This window comes from Artibeus jamaicensis, unplaced genomic scaffold (assembly GCF_021234435.1).
Source record: "Artibeus jamaicensis isolate MK-2021 breed Jamaican fruit bat unplaced genomic scaffold, CSHL_Jam_final scaffold_537, whole genome shotgun sequence".
In the NCBI taxonomy this organism is placed as follows: domain Eukaryota; kingdom Metazoa; phylum Chordata; class Mammalia; order Chiroptera; family Phyllostomidae; genus Artibeus; species Artibeus jamaicensis.
The window spans coordinates 19,526,484-19,545,026 of record NW_026522047.1 but is presented as its reverse complement, the minus strand read 5'-3'; the positions used below and the strand labels follow the sequence as shown (position 1 = coordinate 19,545,026).

The 18,543-nt window shown below is 38.2% G+C and overlaps 1 protein-coding gene across 1 annotated transcript in view; it reads left to right on the top strand.

The window, feature by feature from the left end:
* Nucleotides 1-18,543, top strand: part of IQCM (IQ motif containing M) — a gene marked incomplete at its 5' end in the record, with an annotated part of 244,196 nt that overhangs the window by 69,068 nt on the left and 156,585 nt on the right. Inside the window, one exon of the mRNA XM_053658216.1 lies at nt 16,867-16,973. Within this exon, the coding sequence (XP_053514191.1) occupies nt 16,867-16,973 (107 nt within the window). The remainder of the gene's footprint in view (nt 1-16,866; nt 16,974-18,543) is intronic.

Sequence of the window (18,543 nt, the reverse complement as noted above, 5' to 3'; positions counted from 1 at the left end):
AGTGTTTCCACCTACTCCTCCATCTTGGCAGTAGTTCTCCTTTTTTCTTATTGTTGTTCAACTATAGTACTCCCCCTATCCCCCCCCATTACTCTTACTCTGCCCCTGTTGTCTTTGTCCTTGGGTCCTTTATACATGTTCCTTGATGACCCTTCCCCTATTTTTCCTCATTATCCCTCTCACCCCTTCCCTCTGGTTACTGTCAATTTGTTCTTTATTTTCATGTCTCTGGTTCTGTTTTGCTTGCTTGTTTGTTTTGTTGATTAGGTTCTACTTATAGGTGAGATCATATGATTTTGTCTTTCACTGCCTGGCTTATTTCACTTAGCATAAAGCTCTCCAGTTCCATCCATGCTCTCCCAAAGCATAGGACTTCCTTCTTTCTTTACACCAATTAATTTTCATATGTAAAACCAACTTTATATTTTTGAACTGTACCTAACTGATCAGGATTTATTTTGCTTTTCATATTGATGAATTTAATTTGCTAATATCTTGTTAAGGACTTTTGCATCTGTGTGCATGAAGAACCTGGGTGTGTAATTTTCCTTTCTTGTACACCCTCATGTGGCTGTGCTATGAGGTTACAGTGGCTTTACAAAGTGAGTTGAGTTTCCTGCCTGTCCCCCAGGCAGCAGCCAGTCACCACCTTGCTCTTACACAGTGTCTGCTTCGGGGATAGCCTTCTCTAGCTTCTCGTGGTCCATCTCCAAACCTAGGCTATCCCCATGCACCTGCATCGCAGAGGAGGACTCTCAGATTTCCTGCCCTACACCAATGTTTCTCGTCTGCATTCAGTGGGAACCTTTAGAAAAGAGTAGGAAAGTAGATGTGGGCACCCCAGGGGTCTGTGCTTCTGAGGACTCTCTGCTGTTTAGTGAGTCCACATTTGGCCTTTAACGACTTATGAAACCTTCAGCTTTTTCCTCTTGCCTACATCTGGGGTGGTCATCTCTTCTTCCCACGGTTTTCCCAAAGTGAATTGATTTTGCCACTCCCTGGGTTTCCTTATAACCTCAGCTTTCTGATTGACACACAAAAAATTTTTTGCTAATGGCTTATTCTCATTGTTAGAATGAGAACAATTTTGTATTTAAAATAAACACTATGTATCTTTTAAGATTTTGAAATGATATTTCTTAATATTGCACTGAAAAGCCCACAAAATGGGTTTTTCTCTCTCTATTCTTTAGCCGACTTCTCAGAATCTGTTTTCTGTCTTTCTAGTATCGATACTGAATGAAAATGATACCCTAACCTTTCCTGAGTTAAAAAGAACATATAGATACTTCTTTGGTTGAAAGAGTGAAGGATCATGAGTTAAAAAACAGGGTGGAATCTCAGCTGGCTGACACGTAAAATGGGAGAGGTGATCCCTGTTTTATCTATTTCTCATTGGACCTGAGGCTAAAATAAAATGGTGTATATAAAAGCTATTTTAGCATCATAAATAGATATATTACTGGTGAATAATTTTCATAAGGGAGCATACTGTATTTTGCTGTCTGTAATGCACTTTTTGCCCAAATTTTTTAGGGAAAAATAAGCATGTGCATTATATATGGGTAGTACTAATTCCCTATGTTTTTAATTCTTTTATGTATGTTCATGCATTAAAAGTGTAGCTCTAGAAAGCAATAATGATATCTGTATGCAAAATAATACCCTAGAATATAATAATCAGTTTTGTTTCTAAATGTAAATAAATAAAAAATTGAGTAAAAAATTAAAATGAGAGATTTTTCCCCTGAAAGTTAGAGCCAAAAATGAGGTTGCGTATATTCTTATACAGGAGTCCATTATACACAGCAAAATATGGTTCATAATTAAAATCTGAATCTTTGAGATGAATTTTCACCCTGATAGTGTAATACTGGCGAGTCTGTGGTCTGCAGTGGTGGTTAGAGCATAGTTTATATACAGGAACCATTGTGAGGCATCTAACAAGTCCCCACTGCAAATGCTCTTGCCAGAAAGACACTGGGAAGATAACAAAAGCTGTTGACCTTGTAGTGCTGATATTCTAGGGGAGGAGAGGAGCACTGAGCAGGTTTCTGATGCTCTGATTTACCTGAGGAAAGTTCTGGCCAAGGATTTTACAGTGTTTTCAAGAAAAATACTGTGTGGGGGGACTTTTTTAGATGAGTTTCCTTGACTTTATTGTCTAATTCTATTCCTCCTTTTTTTGAATATCAGATCCTGCCAGATATAAAAGTATTTTATTCGTGTTTTGCTTTGTGGCCTGCTCTCTTTTCCTGATGATTAGCTATTTAATTCACATTTTTTTGGTGGCATGGTAAAAGGTTATGCATTTTGGAATAAACAGATGAAATCATTTTATAATGGAAAACATAAACATATAGAAAAATAAAATACCCATCAGCCAGCTTCTCTAACTAGGAACTTGTAGCCATTTCATTCACATACCCACTCAGTTTCCTTGTCAGCTTGGGTTATTTGGTTTTTTTTTTTAAAGATTTTATTTATTTATCTTTAGAGGGGAAGAGGAGAGAGGGAGAGAAACATCAATGTATGGTTGCCTTTTGTGCATCCCCTGCTGGGAACTGGCCTGCAGGGAACTGACCTGCAACCTAGGCATGTGCCCTGACTGGGAATCAAACCTCGATCGTGTGGTTCACAGGCCCGCGCTTAATCCACTGAGCTACACTAGCCAGGGCTAGCTTGGGTTATTTGAAGCAAATCCCTTGATATCCATTCATAAATATTTCTTCAGTTTTCTTATAAACTATAAAGAATCAAACTTTAAAGCACAACCAAAATATCATTATCTCATCTAAAAAGTAATAGCATTGATATCAACTAATACCCAGTAATTGTTCAAATTCCACATTTTTCATTGTATTTTGATAAAGGCTTTATTCAAATGGAGATAGTCATTGCATCCTTCTGGTTCCATCCTTTATGGGGATAAAGACATTTGTTTTAAGTATCCACAATGGAAGTGAAGATGCCATCAGAATTTTTTAAGGCAAGCGAATGTTGATAGAAGGTTTTTTTTTAATGTTTTGAAAACTGAGCATACAAAATGCTCTGCTAGGTGTATAAGAATTCATAAATAGATTTTAGATATCTGTCATGCCTTATAAATAAGTCATAGTCTTGTGACTGAGTTAAGACACAAAGCAGAGGTAACCCCCATACAGGCACTGAGGTGCATGCTGTCCCTGTGGGGGGTCAGGGAGTAGTTCTCAGCCCCGTGACCACCCATGGTGGTGTGTCGGACCAGAGAGGAGACTGCAAGGCATGCTTTTCTTAATACCGAAAAGACAGAATTTGGAAAATTAATTAAATTCTTAACAATTGCAGTGGATTTGAAGTTATTTTTGTCATCGTGTCAGTCACATTCTGTTTAATTCCAATATGCTTTTATGAATAAAGAGAAAAAGATGGTAGCTTTACAGCGTGGCCTTGTGAGTTGGATGTACTTTGGGAAGGTGGAGACTGACAGGATGTGTTGTGAGGGTACAACAGCCAGGGTTCTCTTGAGAAACAGAGTCGGTAAGATCTTCCTCTCTGCAAATGGGTATGGATATAGATTCACATCTATTATAGGTATAGATAGACATGTAGGTAAACATATTTTTATATCTTTTGTCTCTCTCCACATGTGATTTCTTAAACTCAACCTCTCTCTCCCTCTCTCCACCCCGCAATGTATGGGGAGACTTATTTTACTGCTAGCTGTTTGTTTATGTAGAGGCTAGCAAGTGCAAATCTGCAGTGGGATGGTAAGGCTCGAGACCAGGAAAAAGTTACTGTTGCAGCTCAAGACTGAAGGCAGTCTGCTGGCAGAATTCTCTCTTCTTCAACGAAGGTCTGTCTCTCTTTGTAAGGCCTTTAACTGATTGTGGAAGCCCACTCACATTATGGAGGGCAAACTGCTTTACTCAGAGTAGATTTAAATGCTAATCTCATCTAAAAATACCTTCACAGCAACAACCACATATGTTTGACAAGTATCTGGATGCTGTGCCTAGACAAGCTGACATACAAAATCAGCTTCCGTAGGTGGAGAGACAAGGGGCACAGGCAGATGACTGGGGCTCCCATACTCTCTCAGGCCAGGGCAAGTAGAACACTTTAACTAGAGGCAAGATTCATGTTCGGACATAGTAGGTAGCAGAACAAGTAGGATAAATTAATAAGTAATAGCATTAATACACTTAATTTTGTCCTCAATTATTCCTAAAGTTGCTGCTACGTAATACCTATTATGTTTCTGAAAAGAACCAAATTTTGTTGAATTTGATCTGTGGATGTGTAGGAGTAAGAAGATAGAGCATCTGTGAGGTATTTTATTAATGCAGTCAATTTTCATTTATTAGTAATAATGGAAACAGGGTCCACATGGTTACCGAGCTTTGTAGATAACATTTAACACATTAATATTCAGATTCTTTTATCATTCACTCAGAACTTGGATTTTTACTTATATCTTTAACAAGGAAAAACATTTACGTTTTATCTTTGCTTCCTTTCTAATGACGATTGGCAGGACTGAAAAAACCAGGTAGAAATTGGCTAATCCTTAAACCCAATAATTGTTAACTGTTAATCATCATAATGAAAAGTTCTTGTTAGGTTTTTTCACTAATCTTGTTTGATATATTTATACATGATATTTGCTGTAGCTTTATAGACTTGGTCTTTGTGAATCTCTAGTTACATAAATTTTTAATTTAATTCTCTACAGTACCTGTAATTTTGTTAAGTTGCTAGCAGCCATACGTGGTCTATTTCTTATATGGTGACGAGCTAGCTCTCTCTTGGCTATGACTAGGAGAGTAGAACGGAGTGGGGTAAAACATTTGGAATAAATACGCAGACATAAGCACAGCTAAAATACTCTTCTGTAATTATCTTTTTGTTTTTGTCACCAAAGTCTTATTTCCTCCCTTGAATGCATTGCTTTAATGAGCTGTTAGTAAAGATAATGATACATTAATGAACTTCAATCTTTGGGCAAGCCAATCATCAAAGGCAGATGGGAACAACTAAAATTAAACATCTTCCTTAGGGGAATTAGGTTCTTGTTTTTATTTTCTAAAAAGGCCGGCTGATTCCAGAATTTATACAGCAATTCTAGCTCGTGCATGGCCTGTGAATAAATAAAATACCAAAGATTTGCAACAAAACATTTTGTAGATAGGTTTTGTTTACTAAAGCTTAATCATCCTTTTATATTACAAAGCAAGTGTATCTCTACTAGAGATTTTCTGGAAAGCCAAGTGCTCCCATCAGGCTCCTATGGCTGAAAGGGAGTGGCCGGTGCTCTTTCCTCGAGTGGCGGGGCTTGGGTGTGACGGCATTGTGAAAAGCTGTCCCCTCGCCCACTGTCACTCTGTGGTCCAAGTTTCTCAGCACTGGGGTTACCTGCCTGCTTTGGAGAGAAGTGGAGATGGTGCTGACTCTGCTTCTGTTCATTCACTTAGCATGTAAACTGTTAAAAAGTAAGATTTGATTGTGTCACAGTGTTTCCATTTGGTGTAGAGACCACTCTGGGTGGAGCTGGAGCCAAACGTGTTCAGTGCAGTTACCCTCTCAGTTCTCCTCAGTTGTGTTAGTCTCAGGCTCATGAACGGACTCCTTATCCCACCCTCTAAAGCTCGGGCAACAAGTCTGATTCCACAGCCAAACCATAGGTCAAGTCCTTTAGCAACTGGTATAAAAATGACCCAATTAGAATAGCTTTCCTCCCAAGTCAGGTACTTAGGATTTATGAGCCCCACATTCAGCCAAGTCAAAGCAAAAGGAAAAAATAGAATACAGGCAAAATTTTGATCAAACCAGAAACTATCACCTTCAGCATATTGAGTCATTTTGTTTATGGGTATTTTGTTCATAATTAAAAGCATAAAGTTTGTAATATTTTCAATTTCCTGTATTATAATTATCTTATAAAAACCCTCATAAGCAAAATTTTTGTTTTTATAAAATAATCCAGTACACTTATGTACTGTCATTTACTTCACCAATCTTCCATGACTGGACATTTACATTATTTCGAATGCTGTAAATAATACTTACATTATTGTGCTGTGGGTTCCTCAGACCACCCCCAGGCTCAGGGATTTGCTGGGAGGATCCACAGGATTTGGTATATAGCTATACTCACAGCTAGGGTTTATCACAGTGAAAGGATACCAAGCAAAATGAAGAAAGTGAAAAGGCACATGGGGTGGAGTCCAGAGCAAACCGGAGTAAGCTTTCAAAAATCCGCTTCCAGCGAGCCTCACAGGTGCACTTAATGCTTCGGGCCATGAGTCATGATATGTGTGAAGTGTGTACTGGGGAAGCCCATTAGAGATGGCACCCCGGGCTTTGACCGGGGATGGTAACAGAGGCATCCTCTGCTCACCGTGTTCCAATCTTCTTCTGCGTAAACACTCATGTTTGCACGGGCTAGACATGGAGATACAGCCTTATCTTTCAGGGAGAGTATTACATCAGTGAAGGGAATGATTTACCTGCCAAGTTCCCAGATGCTCATTAGGGGTCAACTTTGCAAGGCTGCCTTTCTAAGAAACCAGTCTCAAGTTTGCAGAGTTAACTCACTTCTGCATAATTATTATCAATAATTCTATAGTAAACATTTTCGTTAAAGAATCTTTTGGCATATTTCAGCTTATTTCCTTACGAAAGGAACTCCGAGGTGGATGTTACATAAAAATATAAATATTAAAAGACTTGTCTTCCTGACAACATGACTTCCCAAATTTTCACTTTCATCAAGCATGGAGGAGTGTGGGAACCAGGACCTTGACTGAAATAGGTGAGATCCATATGGTCCAAACATCAATATGTAATAAACCTGAAATAATTAATTAAAAAATTAGAATTCTGTGAGACAAAAGAGAAAGGCTACTTTCTTTTGTCGGGGGGAGGGAGTGGAGAGGAGCACATTCCCACTGAATTATCTCCCAATATCCACTTTCCTCTTGGACTGCTGTCTTTTTTGTGTGTGTGCCTATAAACATATAACATCATTTTCTTCTGTAAAAAGTGCACAACCCTGCTCATTTTAAAATTCATTCGTTCCCAATTATTAGCACACATTCTGTACCAGACACTGTGGTTGTACAGAGGGGAGAACAGCGCACCAGGCGCCGCCCGCGCCTCCGGGAGTGTGCGGTCCGCCGTCAGCGGGGGCTGTTTGTCAGTGCTTCTTGCCTAAGATGGCAGGTGAGCTGCCACCAAGAGGCATTTTCAGGTCACGTCTTCACCCAGCCGCCTCTGCACTGCAGAAACGAGTCTGTGACAGTTCTGGTATCCTGGCTCCTGCTCTAGTTCATCAAGAATCTTTCCTTTCTAAGACTGAGAACCAAAGTATTTTCAGAGCTACTTCCGGCGCTGCAGACCGTCTCTGACTCCTAGGGAGAGGAGCGTACAGTAAGTTTTGACCCTTGAAAGATGTTGTGGCTACACCTCTCCCAACCCCCCCAAAAAACCCGCTGTGGTCATTGAGGACAAATATAAAGAAAACGTTTATTTGTGCATATATGTTAAAAGGGGTTTTAAGTAGTAGTTTCTTCTCCTAAGTATGAAATGTCCTTCTTAGAGAAAAGGTACAATTTAGTCCCAATCACATGCCTCCCTAGAAGTTCATGTCCCTGAAGTTCTGCAACACTTTCTCCAGAGTTTGCTTTCATTCATAGTTTCTACATAATTTTGTCTGTTTTTACCTAAAATTATATAGCCTGCTTTCAATATGCTTTTCTTTAAAATATAGTTAGTCATTATTTGTAGAAAGCTAGGAAAATACAGAACACTATCACAAAAAAATGACAATCTTGTAATATTCCACACCCAGAGATACTTGCTGATAAATTCTGACGTATTTCCTACAGTCTATTTTCTGTGTGTGTGTGTGTGTGTGTGTATACGTGTGTGTATTTTTGTTGCTGTTGTTGTCATGGTCATCATTGTTGTTAAACAATATAGCAGCCTTCAGAGGTTGTTTCTGTGATGCAAAACATGTCATGATTCAGGTGACTCAATCTTAATTTTTAAAAAGGAGAAAAGTCACTATTTAGGTTCTGTGAAAATGGAATAGTTGTTACTGTGTTCTCAGTTATTATTGCCTTGTTTACTGGGTCTCTGGGTACATGTTCCAAGCATTTAGCCATTGTAAGTGTATGATAGACATCAGTTATTGGTTATTGTTTTGGATCATCGTAGACTAAGATTTCATTTGAAAGGCTGTTTCCTTTAAACTGTGAGTTCAAGTCTATAGTAAATAATTTGTTTGGTTCCTGGGAAAGTAGAATAAGCAGAAAAGAAACTATGAGGTAAAGCAGGAGTAAGTTGTAGGTTCTGACTGTAGACTCCAGGTGATGACATGTGATTCTACTAGAATTGTGTACATGGAGGAATGGCTTGTACTCTTACACTGTGATTTCTAAATTCTCTAGTCCTTAATTTTGATCCATGTCTTGCTCTTCAGATAAGTGTTTATCGGTCTAAACAAAAAAACAAAAATTGAGATTTTTTTCTGAGGTTTTCAGGGTGTTGGTATATTTGAGAATGCATTTTTTCTGACCTTTATACATGGAAGACAGTTTGGTTATAACATTTTTGTTTCACAACTTTTCTTTCCCTGGATATTTGTTTCATGATATTCTACTATTATTGGTTCTTTGGCTGTTACTAGGAAGAAATTTGGGAACAAACATAGTTTTACACCTTTGAAATGTTTTCTTTCTAAATATGTGTGAATATTTTTGTATTTCTACAGTTTACATTTTCTTATTCCTGTGATTTTGCAGAATGTACTTGCATACAAATCTCTTTTGATTATTTTTTCCTAAAAAACAATGAACTCACAAAAGATATATGTCTTTTTTTCAGCTCGGGAAATTATTATTCAATCATGTATGTTTTCTTTATTTCTGGTTGTTCTGGTCTCATTCTCAGTAATGTGTGTGAATCCTTTGACAGATATTTATTCTTTTCTCCTCTTTAATCTATAATCTTCTCTCTTGTGATTTTCATCTTTGGACACTTTTCTTCTGCGTTTTAGGACTGCTTGCCAAATCCAGTCATTTGATATTCTGTACTGTCTATAACATCCCTACAATTCTGAAGTACATTTTAATTCTGCCACTGTGTCTTTGGTTTTCTTATATTTCTGCCTTTTTAAAAGCTCTCATTTCAATTTTTATTTACCTTATAAACAGTATTTTTTTATGTTTTAGTTTATTTTCTCCTCATTGCTTTTGTCTTCTATTTTAAAGAGTTGTTTTGTTATAAATCACTTTTCTAATTTTTTTCTGGGTCTAGTAGAATATTTTAAGGCTTAAAAGTCTTTCAGTAAATTTTCAGAATTGAAAACTATATTAGTTTCCCAGGGCTACTCTCTAACAATTTACCACAAACTTCATAGTTTGAAACAACACAGATTTATTCTCTTACAGTTCTAGAGGCCAGAGATCCACAATCAATTTCACTGGACTAAGTCAAGATACCTGAACTGCAGAACTGGATCCTTCTTGCACTTCGGGAAGGATCTGGGTTTGTCTGTTTGGTTTTGCCTTTTCTAGCTTCCGAATGCTGCTTGCATTTCTTTGCTTGTGATCACTTCCTCAGTTCCCTCCAGTCTCGCTCTCCTGACATCAGATCGACTCCTCTTCTGCAGTGAAGTCTCCTGGGAGGGTACCTGTGTGTCCATGCAGACCAACCTGGACGTCAACGGACGAGTCTTACTTTAATCATATCTGCAACATTCTTCTTGGCATACAAGCTCACATTTATAGGTTTCAGGGATTAGGACGTGGGTATCTTTGGGGTCATTGTTCGTTCAGTCTACCCCAGGGACCTTTCCCCTGGTGTCACTGTCACATGTCCTTCAATTCACAGTGACCTGGCTTCACACAACCACTTCCCAACTGTCTGAATTTAGGCATGTGACTTAATTTTGTTTCCTCCTCTATTAAACTTGGGATAAACGCAGCATCCACCTTTAGGGTTATTGTGCAGGATAATGTATGTAAAATATTTAACAATCCAGGTCCTTAGTAAATGTTAGCGAGCATTGCCAGGATTAATGCAGGCCCCAGTTTGTTTACTCTGCCCTTGATAGGGAGAAATTGATGTGTGCAAAACTAGTGATTACAAATAAGGCATGTGGATTTTTCTCAGTTCTGTTCTACGTTTCCTTGGGTGCATCTATTACCTTTCCTTAGTTCTGCATTTGCTGAGCAAGAGCCAATACGCACTTCTTCACCTAATTCCCAATAACCTGCAAACATCACCCTGGAACAGTCTGGCTCTGCTGAGCTAGGGACTTTCCAATTCCACTCCTTCATTCTTTATTGTATTTCGCTGTTCAGCATGTAAAAAATATAATGCCCATTATGCATTGTTATTGAGACCTGCCGGTCCCACCCTGTGAAGAGAGCTCTTCCCTTACAATAGAACTGTATTAAATCCAGGCACTGCTACAGTCCAGATTGCTGCCTTTTCTAGCTGTTTTTTTTTTTTAAAGCCATTCTGTCCAAGTGGATTGTGATAGATGACGATATAGAGAAGGAAGTGGATCTTCAAACGCAGCACCCACATTATGGAGAAATAGTTTTTGTTCTTTTGTTCTTTTTCTCTTTGTCTGTATTCCTTGGGAGGTGTTAAGACTCTTTCTAACATCTTTCAGGTGGGATAGGAGTTTTATTATTATGCAAAGGTCATTGATTGCTTTCCTCAATTGAACATCCTAATTAAAGAACATTTTTTCCCTCATCTGCAAATTGGCAGATGGTTAGACTTAATTTTTTGTGACCTTAAGACTTCCGTCTCCTCCTTTAGAGTTGTGGTATTTTAGTGGGGCTGTCGGGATGCTGCCTTATAGCTGAAAGTAACAAGCCACATTGAGCCAGAAATCATGATTTTATTTGACGATTTTTTGTTCACTATTAGCTTGGAAGCATCTGCTAAACTTGTTCAAATACTTGACAATTCAGAAAGATATTATGCTGCTGTTCTGCATTATATCCTAATCAGAAAAAAGTTCTCATGTTTTCTTTTTCTTTCTTTTTAACTCACATTAAACTTACCCTGCTTTTATTGGCTTGGCCAAAATATTCATTTAGTTTTTTCCATATGATAACTCTACTAGTGCTTAGTTGTCTTTAACTTCATTCAAAACAATTTCACTAGATTGTATTGTGACAGCTGTCATATCAATGTGCATTAGAAAAAATCAAAATTGGAGAAGTTCTGTGCAGCCATTTTAATATTGAAGATGGGAGAAAATATGCATTTTTAGCACATTGTGCCTTATTATTTCAAGAAAGGTAAAAATGCAACTGAATTGTATTTTCAAGAAAAGCAAAAATATAGATTTGTGCAGTGGGTAGAAAAGGTGCTGTGACTGATAGAATGTCAAGAGTGGTTTGCAAAGTTTCTTAGTATCATTGACATTTTGGCCAAATAATTCTTTGCTGTGGGGCTGTCCTGTGCATTGGAAGATGTTTAGCACCCCTGGCCTCTATTCACTAGAAGCCAATAGTGGGAGAGAGCTGACATACTCACAATATTCAAATCCAAAAGTTATCAAAATGAAAAATGTGTCTTTTATTTTATGGAAAAAAATTAAACCGACTTTTGGCCACCCCAATAGTATTTGCTCTGTATCTACAGACAGCTGGTCTCAACAGAGCCAGGAAAAGGGTGAAAGGTATGTCTTACTTGCCATCACTTAGCACACATTTTAAAATATTAAATAGATGTAGTTCAAAAGGAGTTACCTACAATTCTTTGATTTTTAAAACATAATATTTGGGAGCCATGAATATTAACTGGTATTCAGTAGATACACATAGTTAGCCCACTGGACATTTTTACCAAATCCTTTTGGAAACAGCTCAGTATAAACAAATGAAGGAAGGTACATAGTTGATCATTTTAAAGTATATATTGTTCATTTTTGACGATAAATTAACAATATGAATTGATTTAAATGGACGTTTCAGTCACTGATTCTAAAATTTGAACTAATAAAACAGATGGAATTCAGCTGCCTAAGCAGGCTTCTGGGTTTGATTATTCAAGTGATTAAGATGCTATTTGTCAACTCTGGTTTACCACCCCTTTTAATTATATAGATAATCAGACCAAGAACTGCTAATTCTGTCTCCTAACTATTAATTGTTTATAATTACCTATAGTTTAAAACTGCATGTGCAATTAACTTAAAGAATTAATTGTTACAAGGGAATTGATAACAGGGAAACAACAAGCTTGGCATATAAGAGGCTCTCGGGACCAAGGACCACAGAAGCCAGTGGTGTCTTAGGTTCTATCCCGTCCTTGTAAAGACGTATCCCACTTCATTTGGACTTTTTCAGCTCTGTGTGAGGTAGTTGCATATACCATTTCTTACTAACATTTAGTTTCGGAAACAGCATGTTTGAAAAGTGTGACTTTTATGGCTTTTGGATCTTCAGCTGATATTAAGGTGACTTGGACCGATCTATCCATTTGCAATAAGGAGAAAATGCTTGTCACTTAAAGCATACAGAAGTGGTGAATGTTTTAACTAGCTAGGAATTTTTCCTTCCTTACTTCCCCCCTCCCTTCCTTCTTTTCTTCCATCCTTCCTTCTTCTTTGCCTTATTTCTTTTTTTAAGAGATTTTATTTATTTATTTTTAGAGAGGGGCAGGGAGAGAAAAGAAGAGGGAGAGAAACATCGATGTGTGGTTTCCTCTCACACCCCCTGATGGAGACCTGGTCTGCAACCCAGGCATGTGCCCTGACTGGGAATCAAACCTGAGACCCTTTGGTTTGCATGCTGGTGCTCAATCCACTGATCCACACCACCATTATTCCTTATTTCTCACCTCATTCTCATGGCAATATCACCGTAATATACAATCTTATCAATGTTCAATCAAGCATCTGAGAAATTCAAGTTTCTTAAATAATGATACTTATTAGATTTTAGAGATCTCTCTCACTTGTGTAAATAATTGGCTCTGTGTTAACTACATAAATTTGAATAAAAGTGGGGAGTAAAATAAAAAGCCACTTCCAACTGAAATGTGTTTAAAAACTATTACCATTTAAACATCAAGATGTTGCTAGAAAGTGAGGGAAGATGGTCTGGTGAAAAATAATGCTTGGTCACTGAAAAAATAATATTGGTAGAACTAAAATAAACCCCACATTTTAAAGGATTCTCCATTTCTTCAGATATCTGTGTTGGTTGCGTGGTATGGGACCTTCCACTCAACGGTGTTGATGATTGGCCTTACAATCAATGCCACATTGGTCCAGGTGCGTTCATGGAACATGTGCTGGGGCACAGCATTACATTCAGTTTTGTAGGGAATACAAAGCAAGGGAAAGACTTTTAAGTCTAGAGAGGGAAATAAGATATGCAGAAGACAGCAAAATAACATGAACTATGCTATAATATTTTTCAAAAATACACTAAGCATTGAGGAGATGAAAGACAGGAAGACATCAATATGGGTAGTTATTTAACAATTTTTTTTCCATTCAAAATTATGAGCTATTTAGTTAATGCCTCCTTGTTAACCTGATGGAACCATTTTGGTCCCTTTCCAAATTTTGATACTACTTTTTCCCAGGTTTGTTTAATCTTAAGAGTATTTTATTCTTACTGCTCCCCCCAATCTTTTTCTTTCTTGTACACAAACACACACACAGACACTCTCCCCTAGAAGTCAGAGTCCTTCTTTCTCCATGGCATTGTCTGTTAGATTGTTGAAGGGTTTGTGATGATTTAGTTTGATGTGTGACTGGTATCCTTCAAACTACTAGCTTGTAACTTTCGACTGACTTTGAGGAATAAACCAGAATTTGTGGCAAGTCGTCTGTGCCTGGCTCCTGAGGAGGAGTCATTAGCATAACATCAGAGTGAATGATTACCTTGAGGATTTTAGTGGAGGCTTCACTGCTTCCTGTAGTGGGAAAGTTATAGCTGTATTTTCTAGGCTGATACCTATGGACTGAAGAAAATAATGCATGGCCTTCTCTACGACATGAGTCTGTTTTGTGGGTAAACAAGATAAAATATTTGAAATGCTCTGGACTCTCTGGGCAAATTAAGTTGTATAACACTTAGTGTCATTTGGGGTTGGGCTCGTTAGTGATCAGGAAGATTTCTTTTGCTTGTGAGATTTAACCTCCAGAGGCTAAGTCCTGCTCACCAGTGTTTAGATCGCCACCTTAATCACATTGCTAATGAACTAGAAGCCCAGAGAAGTTCCAAGTAAGACATTGTCCTTGTCCTGGAAGATTCTATATATTTAAAAAAGGTGGGCAAGAGAGCCTAATTATCTAAAATATGTGATAATGTTACCAAACAACAAGAGGTCCGAGGGAGGGGCAATACAATATTTGGCCCACCTAGGGATGCCCAAAACTGCTATACAACAGGGGCCCCTCCCAAAAACAAAATACTAAAATCTACTGGGCCCTTCTGTCCGCCGCCAATTGGAAAGACATCTCTTAATGCCAGAGATTTGTGAAAAGGAAACAAAATGTTTATTTAATGCTATTCAGGCCTAATGCCACCACTAAAATATCAAAGTCCTTTATGTATACACCCACACAGCGCTCCCTTCTCCCACTGTCCCAACTCCGGGTACCGTAAATCAGGAAAAGAGCACATGTCTGTATTGCAGGCTGCTGGCACCGTCAGCTGTGTCACTGTGCAGGCAGGATCTCGAGTTAATCCAAAGTACTGTGTTACCCTCTCATGGTCCACTGGCAAGAGTCCTTTGTACCCAGTTCCAGTCAAAGTCTCTGTTGCTTTTCAGGCCCCGCGGCCAAAGGGGGCACCCCAAAGCCGCGTGGGCCTCTTCTACCAAAGCTGCAGGAGTCCGCACTCCACCAAAAGCATGTGGCTTTCTTCTTCACCTGGCTGCAGGGATCTCCATTCTGGCAAAGCTGCGTGGTTCTTCCCTTTCAGCTGGGAAAGAGGGGGTCCGCACCCTGCCAAAACCACGTGGCTCCCTCTTTCACCTCACCAAGAGGGGGTCCTCACTCTGCTGAAACCGCATAGCTCTCTCTTCACCTAGGCAGTTATCGCCTCATGTCCTGGAGCCAGTCTTTTCCAAGCTCCCACACAGGCCTTCTCACTCTGGAGCGCAGCCCATAGTTCCCATTTTGAGTCCCCAAGCCCTTCTCACTCAGGAGTCCAGACCTTAGTTACATCCTCCTGAGTCCCAGTCCACAACCTTCTCCTTCCCTCAGGAGCACCGACCCTAGTTCCTTTCTCAGTCCCAGCTACCTTCTCCCTGGCTCCAAACTTGGCCACTGCTATTTAACATATCTATGAAACCAGTTAAAGGTTATAGATATGTTAAATAATCATTCCAGAGGTTAGCTCCAAAACTGTTGCTATGCAAAACGGCTCTCAATGGCCTGGCTCTATTCGTTTCTTCCCCCTGGGGGGGTGGGGTGGTGAGGACATCTTATATGTCTCTCCAATATTCCTATACACTTTGAATTCTGGACACCATTCCAAATCTGTTCCCCCCCCCCCCCCCCGGCTGCACCCTGTATCAATAGCAGTTATTTTAGAAGATCATTAAAGGAGGTGGATGGACCAGGGATAGTGTTAGTGAGTCTGACTTTGACTTTTTTTAGTCAAAAAAGCTTCATAAGAAAGGTGAGGACTAGCACATTTCTAAGAACTTTTGTTGGTAAAAGTCTTTTAAAGTATAACACGTATGGCTTTTCCTTTGCTCTCCCCTTCTCAGATACTAATATTTTCAGGTTTTCTAGAATCTTCCCATTATTGATATTTACTTCCATTAAAAATTTCATTTGTTTATATTAAGTTGTGATTGAAATATGTAACTTATTATGTAGCCTCTTTTAAAGATGTTACCTTTTGGATAGAGGGCAGAAAATGTTTTTGATTGAAATGCAAGAAATATTCATAAAATTAAAATGGGCTAGGGTGTGTGTGTAATTTGATTAGGATGTCCCTCAGATAACATCACATATTATATGTTACTACACCGCCTTCCTAGAAGACATTTACCTTGCAATCTGTAAATAAATTAAAACAAAGAAATGGAATAATTTTTTACTTTTGAGTGTTCTGTAAATGTCTATAAAATTAAGCAATCCACGGAGGACTGTAGTAAACTGATGGTTTCAGGAAAGAGTATATGTATGTGAATAAGTATTAGGAAAAAAGGAAACATGGTTTGACTCATTGGGATGGAAGAATTGGACTCAATTTTTCCCTTTTAAAAATGATTCACATACCCTGGGAAACAAACAAATCTTACATCTCCTTCTCATTAAAGAAAGGAAAACCATTTTTTAGGAATCCCAGTTATCTGGCACAAGGCAAAAAGAAACACGTGGGTATGTGGATATATGCTGGCTGAACTTTTGCTCTTCAGTCTATTTACTTTAAATACTTTTAATAATTTCATTTACTTTACAATTTCAAAACTTGTGTTCCTTCATAATCATTTTATATTTTCTTTTAAAGTACTTACAATAACAGGAAAAGAGTTTTCCTTTTATTTTTTTTAAGTGTCATTCACAAACATGACTTTGCTTTAAGTCTCCTTTGTCCTGAAGTGGAGGGAGTTAGAAGGAGGAGCCTGTTAATCTTTCATGTGCACAGTCTCTGCAATAAAAACACGAGAGCTTTCCAGTGTGAGGAAGTCAATTAATTGAAGTCTACCCCTCTGCAATGCTATCACTTTACTTCTTTCTGATTAGATGACAAGATGGGATTTTAATACAGAATAATAGGGCCATAAAGATGATATACTTTCCTCTATGTATTATTAAGCACTATGATCAGTGTGTACTTTTCCTGAATAAAGTGTGTTAATCTACAATGATATTTCTAACAGACAAAACATTCTACGATTGGAGAGGAATTATGTCAAGGTCTTCCCATTCTGCTCGTGGCTCCAGGTTCCCTAGTTTCTTTGGACCATCCTTTCCGGAATATAGTACTGTAAGTGTTTGTAAAACTGGGCATAGAGTTGAATGATCATTTTCCTGGCAAGTTATTGGGTTAATTTTGATATGACATGTGATATTTTTTACTATGGACCTATTTCATTCCTAAAATAATTCTTTATTAAAATTCATCTTTTTTTCTGAAGCACTGCTTTAGTTTGGTTATCATATCTTATCAATTTGTTGATCACCTTAACTCCTGAATATGTGTATTAATTTTTATGTGAAGAGCACTAGTAGCCAAAGTAATCATCTCAATGGTTTGCCCAAATATGATAGCACCTATTTTCATAACGGAACTTAGAATATCAAGAAAATATTATGGAGGCCAATGGTGAATGAAGACATTTGTTAGGAGAGGGACAATTAGAGGACCCAGAAGCCCTAGGGAGATTTCTTGACCACATATTGATGGTTTTCCCAATGAGGGCTTTCTAAACAGGGTCATGGGAATCTGTGACTTGAAAGTGGAATCAGGGCTTTACCTTGAGTTCTTCTGTTCATCAGAGCAAGTTCTCAGATGTCTCCAGGTAAATAGTAGAGAAAACTTGTGATTTCTGACATTTTTAGCAATAATTTCTTCAAAGATTGTAGCATGCTCTTTCATAACTTCGTGACACAGGGCCCGTGTCGGTGTCTGGGTTTATTCCCTCTCCTGATGTGTTCTGCTCTGGGTGTGAATGTGTCTGTGTCATCCTTTCTCTGCCTTATTCTCTCTGTTCATAGCACTATATTATTTTTCTTCTGGAATCATCATTTGTGTTGGTGTGTATGGGCTGCCATAAAATAACACCACAGACTGGGTGGCTCAAACAATAAATTTACTTATCCAAGTTCTGTGGCCTACAAGTCCAAGATTAAGGTGCCAGCAGGGTGAGTTTCTCGAGGTCCACTCTCTGCTTGGTGTGCAGACAGCTGCCTTCTTGCTGTGCCCTCCCATGGGTTTTGCCATGTGTGTTCCTGGCATCTCCTCATCTTTCTATGAGGACACTAATCATACTGGATTGGGGTCCTACTCTTATGACCTCATTTAACCTAATTACCTCTTTCAAGTTTCTGTCTCTAACTATAGTCACATTGGGTGCCAGGGTGTCAACTGGTGAAATTTGAGGAGACAACATTTAGCCCATAACACCATTAGATAACTGAAATATATTTATTAATTATTTTTTATCTGTTGACTAGTTCTTTATCTACCATTTAAACAAATAATTGAATTTTATATTTTTCCTATAAACATTTTGAATTATGCCTTTTAAGTTATGTTGCTAAATTCTTTGTAAGTAAATTTTCAAAAGCTAAATTATTGCAACCCTGTTTCAGGCAAGGGCATTATATGAACATTATGAAGAAATATCAGAGTTTTGACAAGGAAATTATATGACTATTATGTTTCGAGAAATTCTAACAGTCTTTATACTCTTCTACTTTTAGAACATATTAATTAATCACAGCATAGACAGTTACCCCGAGTTAACCGGATATATATTTCTAATGCATGAATGTCCTTAATAAAAGTGATACACCTAGAAGGTTGTTTTCTTATCTTCCAGTAAAGGTGAAAA